This window comes from Miscanthus floridulus, chromosome 1, assembly GCF_019320115.1.
Source record: "Miscanthus floridulus cultivar M001 chromosome 1, ASM1932011v1, whole genome shotgun sequence".
NCBI classification, from domain to species: domain Eukaryota; kingdom Viridiplantae; phylum Streptophyta; class Magnoliopsida; order Poales; family Poaceae; genus Miscanthus; species Miscanthus floridulus.
The window spans coordinates 202,615,267-202,623,711 of NC_089580.1; the positions used below are offsets into that span (position 1 = coordinate 202,615,267).

At 48.1% G+C, this 8,445-nt stretch overlaps 1 protein-coding gene across 1 annotated transcript; it reads left to right on the plus strand.

Annotated features, from left to right (window-relative positions):
- The first annotated feature begins 5,475 nt into the window (after window positions 1-5,475).
- LOC136509628 (silicon efflux transporter LSI2-like) lies at window positions 5,476-7,364 on the plus strand. The gene is made up of 2 exons (XM_066504378.1): window positions 5,476-6,655; window positions 6,781-7,364. Exons 1-2 carry the CDS (start codon window positions 5,491-5,493, stop codon window positions 7,053-7,055), a joined length of 1,440 nt encoding a protein of 479 aa, XP_066360475.1. The 5' UTR covers window positions 5,476-5,490; the 3' UTR covers window positions 7,056-7,364.
- Window positions 7,365-8,445: the final 1,081 nt, after the last annotated feature.

Here is an 8,445-nt window from a genome sequence, read left to right on the forward strand (position 1 = left end):
ACGAATACGTTCTCAAAATCAGCTGACAGCCGATGATTATAATACTCTTATGAAGGATGAGTTGGAAGATGTGGCGGGTCATCGGTTAAGGGCTTTAGTTAGTATCGAAGAAAATAAGAAAAGAGTAGCTAGATGGTATGACAAGAAGGTGAAAGTAAAAGAGTTTGCCGATGGAGATCTGGTCTGGAAATTGATTTTACCGATTGGGACTAAAAGTTCAAAGTTTGGAAAGTGGTCTCCCAATTGGGAAGGTCCATATCGGATAAATCAGTCTGTTCCTGGTAATGCATATATTTTAGAAACCCTCGAAGGAGTTGTGTTTCCCAGAGCGTTAAATGGAAAATATTTAAAGAAATATTACCCTAGTATCTGGATAGATGCATAAAAGTATAAGCGCCGATAACAGTACTATCGGCTAGAAGTATGCAAGGGTGTCAATGTCTCATAAAGTGCCGATACAATAAATAAGATTACACGTTCAACAAGGATTGGATAGCTAATATCGCACGCAGGCGAATCTGGTCGGCTTCCTCCATTTCTTTGGTATCGTCATCGGCAGTACCCTCCACAGGCTTGAGTTTTTTCTTCATGGCTAAAGCTTTGCGAGCTTGGATATCTCTTTCTTGCTGAAGGGCTTTGACGGCATTGGGTAGCTGGCTTTCTTCTTGTTGAGCATGAGTTAAGGCTGCATCGATTTCTTTCAATTCAGCCAATAGAGCTGCCTTCCTTGCCGATAAATCCAAGATTTTCTGCTTAAGTGCAGCACCCGAAGTCTGCAAGTTGATGATGCCCTTGTGCTTCTCATCAGCGATTTGTTTCAGTTGTAGCATTTCTTCTTTGAGTTGAGCTTGAGCTACTCTATCGGCAATGCGCTGAGCAGCCCGTTGATATTGCAGTTGGCGGCTTTCTAAGTGGGCTGCTGGGAAGAGTACTTCTTCAACATCGGCAGGGACCTGGCCACGAATTGTTTTGAAAATTGCCTTTGCGGGGTCCGAGTCATCTACCAGTTGGGCGGTTCCTTGCTGTAGCAAGTTCAGGAGGGTTTCCAACTTGGATTTAGTCTCTGCCGATATTGTTCCTAGCGCAAGGGAAGAACTTGTCTCCTCTCCATCATCGTCAGAAATGTCAATGGCAAAGGAAAATAGGCTGTTCGGGGAATCTTGTTCCTGAGAGAGAGAAAAGGAGATCAGTTAGGGGTAAGTATGAGTATTGTAAAATCAGATAGGCTGATTGGTTTACCTGTTTCAAGGCAATTTCCTGTGCTTGACTGGGGGAAGCAACCTGGAGTATGTCGTGTGGAGGATCGGCTGAGCTTGCCGATGGGATATCCTCTGTGACTTCATCGGTGGTGGGCTCTTGAGGTATGATGACCGATGACATTGGGGCAGATGTAGGGATCGGCATAGACCTTTGTCGTTTTGGCTGTGCTTCAGTATCTGTTAAAGCTTTGCGCTTTGCTTGAGCATCGGCAACGATTGGCTGGGGGGCATCGACACTTGTTGGTTGTGAAGCTTGGACATCTGGTACGTTTGCCGATGTACCCAATTGTTGCTGCAAAACAAAGTGTAAGATATGATATTTAACAGATAAAATGTAAAGTCAAGAAGCTACCTCTGAAGGAGTGGTGCTTGATATCGGCGGAATTGCCGATGACGATCCAGTAGCAGCTCTTACCCCCTGATGATTAAGGTTAATACAGTTTGTGATCGGCATAAGTGAAAATAAACAAGGTTGTTACCTTAAAGGCTTTGACCAAGGTTGTAGCAGCGGCCGATGGAGTAGCCCTGGATGTAGCCAATTTGGACTTAGAAGTGATGGTCTTGGTACGAATCTTCTGGTGGGTCAAAGCGGCTAAGGTGGGAGCGTTGTAGCCGATCGGCGATGTTGGGGAAACAGGCCGGAGATTGAAGGGTTTCCCACTTTTGCTCACCGATGGTGCTGGGTTGTTAACCTGTTACAAGAGAATCAGTTACTGATGTATGAAGGGAAAAGCAGAAGGGAGTTAAAGGAAACTTACCGCGTCGTCAGGGATGGCATATTCAGGGTCGATCATGTGCCGATATGTGTGAGCAGAAGTTGCGAACAGTTGTTCTTTCCACTCTCGCCACCATTGCTTGTATGACTCGGTGATGAAAGATATTGGTGTCCAGGTGGATATATCAACATCTGTAGTATCGGCATCAAGAGAGAGTTGCACTACCTTGTTCCAGTCTGTTCCGCAGGTAATTGTTTCCCTGGGTTTGATCACATCGGCAAAGCAGAGTTTGATTGGCAGTTGCCCAAAAGCCAATTGGCGGGATACTGCCGATGGGTTGTAAAATTCATATGTAATGTTGGTGTTTTTCCCGCTGCCGAATGTGTTTACTGGAATTGCCCTGGGAGTGATGATAGCCATCATGAGCTCATTATCTTGATTCAGAGTGTCATCGGCAAAGTTGAAAAGAAGGGGGAATCTGTTTTCTTCGTCGATATAAGGCACCCAGGCCCTATGATCACGAGAAAGACCATTGTAGAAGCTTTGAAAGAATCTGCCGATTTGGTCTTCGTTGGCTTCTGTTCCAGGAAGGACAATTATGGCTTCACCAAAATTGAGGGGTGAGCGTGTTGCCGATTCATCATCCCCGAGCACATAGTCTTCAGCAATTTCTCGTGGGAATTGTTGAGCAAAAAAGTCCCATTGCAAACGTTTGTGCATATGGGCATTCAACCACATGTTGATGAACCACCACGGGCCTCCCAGGTTGCCGATGGGTTCGCCAAGCAAAAGTTTCTGAGACACTTGATGAAGAAGATGATAAGTGGAGCTCAGAAGGTATCGGCCAAGAGGAAACCTTACGCCATTAGCTAAAAGTTCAGCTGCAGGGAGGAAGACGTTGGTTGGTCCTACTGATCGACCACAGAAGATAAATTTTTCTAACCACATATTCAGGAATGTGGCATGTTCCCTCTGGCTAAGTGTCCCGGTTTTCTGGTATTCTTGAATATATCCTGTCCAACCGCCGATGTTGCGGGTATTCACCCTATATTCAGACTTTCTACCATAGATGGAACCTTCATCGGCAGTTGAGATGTCCAAGCCAGTAAGCATGTGGACATCGGCAAGGGTGGGAGTAGCTGGGCCATGTCCAAACATAAAAGTATTGGTCGTGTCTGACCAGAAATAAGCAGCTGCAATTATCATTGATTCATTTTTCTGCATATCGGCAATAGAGAGCCTGATGCATTGGTCTAATCTTCGTTCTGCCCAGTATACTTGCATTGATCTATTAACCCTCAAGTACCAATCTTTCCACCCTTTGGTGGTTTTGGGCCAAGATCGGAATGTGTCTTTCCACAAATTCAAAGAGAAATTTTGGGCTCTAAAGGGGATTCTGTTAACCTCTGCATTGATCAGATCGGTTGGATCTGGGTTGCCCATTGGTCCAAGGCATTGGACGTGCGGCTGATCGGTTGGGATAACTAATTTGTTGCGCAGTTCCTAAGGTTATGAAATCCAGAAGACAGAAGAAAGGAAGAATCACCAACTGAATGAATTTGCAAAAAGATCAAAGTAAAAGGTAATGGAAGTGGAGCGAACCGCGGGGACGTCGAAGTTGATGGCCATTGTCTTGAGGAAGGTGGAGGTACGAGCCGGAGACTTGAAGTTGGCGCCGGAGAAGGGTTCTTGCTGGTTGAGGTCGCGCGGTTGTTCGTCGGAGTCGCCGCCGGAGAGAGAGAATGCCAAGGATTGGAGGCTGAAGATAGAAAATGAGGGTTCCGGAGAAATCTATTTATAAGCCGCCCAGAATAAGGGTATTTTGGACTTATCTCTATGTCGCGCGCATATAGGTCAAGGCGGTTCAGAGGGATATGGTAACTGTTCGCGTGATAATCAGGGGATTGTACAGATGAGTTGATAACAAGTAATCATGACTTGGAAGGGATATCGATACATGATATTTTAATTCTGAAAATGGCAGCATTATCATGTTAAGATCTTACCGATGGGTTATTGTTTCGGTATCTTAACCATAATCAAGGCAAGAGTGGTTGGCGATTGTGCAATATTTACTGAAGTGCGTGAATCAAGATTAGATTTGATTGGATTTGATAACAAATCAAGTTTTGGCTTGGAGAATGAGTTACGGTAATCGGGCAAAGGCAAGCGTTATCTGGAGTAAATTTCGGAGCATTAATGGTTTTATACTCCGAAATTGGGGGGCATGTGTTGACGCCGTTTTTTGCACGTGTCAAAATAATCGGAGTGGACTAATCGGCAAGGGGAAAGTTATTGAATACTTTGATAGCCGATGAAAGATGGTTTGTAAAGATGGTTGCCGATAGCTGGTGATGGTCGATGGAAAGGTTGATTTGGACTCGGGCGTTGCCGATGAGGTTGGAGGTGTTATTGTCGATGCCGATGAAGGGAGGCTTGAGGACTACTGCCGATGAAACATGGGGTATGCCGATGAAGGGAGGCTTGAAGACTACTGCCGATGAAACAGGGAGTATGCCGATGAAGGAAGACTTGAAGACTACTGCCGATGAAATAGGGAGTATGCCGATGGGAAGGAGGACGGTGAGATTTCCATCGTAATTGAGGCGGACAGGGAAATAGATAGGAGTTGATTTCCTTTTCTGTATTTGTTAGGTTATGATTCATGTAAGGGTCACGTGTTTCCTTAGATATGGGATTGGTGTCCTAGTTGTGTTTGGTTGTGTCTCTTTAGATCAGAGTATAAATATGGAGTAAGGGGCAATGTAATAGATATATCAATCAACATCAAAACCAATTTTTACTCCTATTTGCATCTACTTACTTTTCGGCGACTTCGTCAATTTGCATATTTTTCCTTTTTACGAGTTCTCATTGATTCGGCGAGCTGCATCGTTTCAGTGCGACCTTCGGCGATTCTTGAGTTCCGCGTGAACACCTCTTGGCCGTGACTTCCGGGCGTATCGCTGTTGTCAGGACTAAAGTGTTCGTATCTTCATCCTTGTCGATTAGCAGGTCAAATCGACTGGCACGCTTTGGATATCGATTCGGGTATTAGCCCTTTGTGTTTGCAGATCACTTTTGCATCAACAATAATAAATAGTGACCTCATTCTGCAAATTTGACTCTTTGGCCTTGCTTGCATTGGAGCCAAGCGCGCAATACATGCATGCATGGCGTCAGCCGACGATCGTCTCCAGCTCGGTTCCTCTATTTATAGCCGCGAGGAGGGCCTCTCCCCTGCAGTCTGCAGCAGCATACACTGCTAGCTCATCAGTCATCACTACCACCTCGCTGGCTGCATCCACACCACTTGTTGTTTGCACCATTGCCCACACCAAGCAAGTGTTGTTCATGCAAGGATAGGATCGGAGAGCCATAGCTTGCTGCTACCACGCACTGCACTGACTAGCAAGTAGCCAGCTAGTGATCGGTCGAGCTCCCTGCAGGTGCTCGATCGATCGTACGTACAAGAAGAGGCCGGAGGATCGAATTAATAATCCAAGGCCATCATCATGGCTCTAGCGTCGGTGGCCAAGGTGGTGCTGGGTTCCCTCGCCTTCGGTGTGTTCTGGGTGCTGGCCGTGTTCCCGTCGGTGCCCTTCATGCCCATCGGCCGGACGGCGGGCGCGCTGCTGAGCGCCGTGCTGATGATCGTGTTCCACGTGATCAGCCCCGACGACGCGTACGCATCCGTGGACCTCCCGATCCTGGGCCTCCTGTTCGCCACCATGGTGGTGGGCAGCTACCTGAAGAACGCCGGTATGTTCAAGCACCTGGGCACGCTGCTGGCGTGGCGGAGCCAGGGCGGGCGCGACCTGCTGTGCCGCGTGTGCGTGGTCACGGCGCTGGCCAGCGCGCTCTTCACCAACGACACCTGCTGCGTGGTGCTGACGGAGTTCGTGCTGGAGCTCGCCGCCGAGCGCAACCTCCCCGCCAAGCCCTTCCTGCTGGCGCTGGCGTCCAGCGCCAACATCGGCTCCAGCGCGACGCCCATCGGCAACCCGCAGAACCTGGTGATCGCCTTCAATAGCAAGATCCCGTTCCCCAAGTTCCTCCTCGGCATCCTGCCGGCCATGCTCGCCGGCATGGCCGTCAACATGGTGATCCTGCTCTGCATGTACTGGAAGGACCTGGATGGGAGCAGCAGCCCCGTCGACGTTGACGGCAAGCGGATGGAGGCCGTCGAGGAGGGGGGCGGCGGGGCACACGTCGAGCAGAGCCCGAAGCAGCTGCAGCTGGGCAGCACCAACGGCGGCAGCGGGTACATGTCGCCGCTGATGACGGAGAGCATCTCCACGAAGCACCCCTGGTTCATGCAGTGCACGGAGGAGCGGCGGAAGCTGTTCCTCAAGAGCTTCGCGTACATCGTGACGGTGGGCATGGTGATCGCCTACATGGTGGGGCTGAACATGTCGTGGACGGCCATCACCACCGCCATCGCCCTGGTGGTCGTCGACTTCCGCGACGCGGAGCCGTGCCTCAACACGGTGTCCTACTCGCTGCTCGTCTTCTTCTCGGGGATGTTCATCACGGTGAGCGGATTCAACAAGACGGGGCTGCCGGCGGCCATCTGGAACTTCATGGCGCCCTACTCCAAGGTCAACAGCGTCGGCGGCATCTCCGTGCTGTCCATCATCATCCTCCTGCTCTCCAACCTCGCATCCAACGTCCCAACAGGTATGTCGTAGTAGTATACCGATCGATCGATGTGACCTGCATGCTGTCGCGATGGAGTCGTCGTGACGTAACCCTACCTGTGCTAATTATTAATTAATTGGTTGGCCGGTACTGCGTGCATGCAGTGCTTCTTATGGGCGGCGAGGTGGCCTCGGCGGCGGCGCTGATCTCGCCGGCGGCGGTGGTTCGGTCGTGGCTGCTGCTGGCGTGGGTGAGCACGGTGGCGGGCAACCTGTCTCTGCTGGGGTCGGCGGCGAACCTGATCGTGTGCGAGCAGGCTCGGCGGGCGACGCGCAACGCCTACGACCTCACCTTCTGGCAACACGTTGTCTTCGGCGTGCCCTCCACCCTCATCGTCACCGCCATCGGCATCCCCCTCATCGGAAAGATCAACATCTGACCGACCGACCTCGATCGCTCACGTCGTCGTCGTCGTACTCTCATCGGTATCTTCATCATCACTCCGGCCGGCCGGCCGTCGGTCGCCGGCCACCGTATCGTCGTCGTCTATCATCACTCTCTATATATCTCGATCTGCAGCTAGCAGGTAGCCACGCGATGCATGCAGGCATCAACGTAATGCCGGCTCATCGTGGTGTATACTCCTACTATACTTATATTACGACCGAGTATAATTAATGGTACGTACGTAGAGTGCCAGAGTGCCTCTTCAGTTCCGTATATATGTACGTGGTGTGTATTTATTTAATTCATGCACTTAATTAGCTTTGTTATTTGCTCCTCATACTATATAGCTAGTATTGTGATTTTGGAGCTAGCGAGGTGTAGCTAGTGCATGCATTCAGCATAGTGTACTGTGAGAGCGAGGAAAAGGGCTTTCAAGAAAGCAGTGCACTGTCTGCTGACTGCTGCTGCTTGAAGAAAAAATATATATGCATGCATGTGGATGTGGTCTTCAAACTATAAATAGATAATATCAACCATCTTCTAGTTGAAAGCTCTGTTCGTTGGCAGCTTCTATCTGTCCCATAATTGCATTATTGGCTGGATTAGTTGGTTAGCCATCACCCAATTTTATACACTTGTAGAATTATTGTACTATTTACAAACAATACTACACTAGCTCGGTGGCATCGGAAGGAAAGTGTTGGCTGGAGGAGGCAGTTGGTTTTTCTTTTCTTTTGAAAAGGGCAGTTGGAGCTTGAAACCTAGAAACTTGGAACTAGGTCCTTTGTATATTATTGCCTCTCTTTCTCGGTATCTCACTACCCTTTGTTTAAAAAAGGGGCAATCATAAGACTACCATCAGACCATCAGTCATGCTATGAAAATAAATCAAATTCTCAAGTCACTTACCTTAATTACAACATAGACCAAGTGCGCGCACAATAAGTATCTGCAAAATTACAGGCAACACCTCTTGCACGTACCAATTGTGATGTGCGCTAGAACGCGAATTATATCCATCGATCTGTCAGCTAGCCTCTCTTAATTATTTCACTAAGCACTATTATACTCTTGCTAAGTACTAACACACCCACATTAAGTACAGACCACTTATATAAACTGTAACTTCAAAAAAAATGTTATACCACAAATGGTTGTTAACCTTTTCATATATATGCTGCCTACGGAAAAGAATTGAGGAAGAGACGAGTCTAAAGTCTAAACTACATGCATCACTCCAAGTCATATATAGTTGCATTATTTAAGTATATTACTATATTTTTTAGACGATAAAGTATATTACTATATAGTATATATATTATAGACATATGCTACATAGTATCGATGTCATATTATGCTAGGCATATAAATCTGGTTCACAG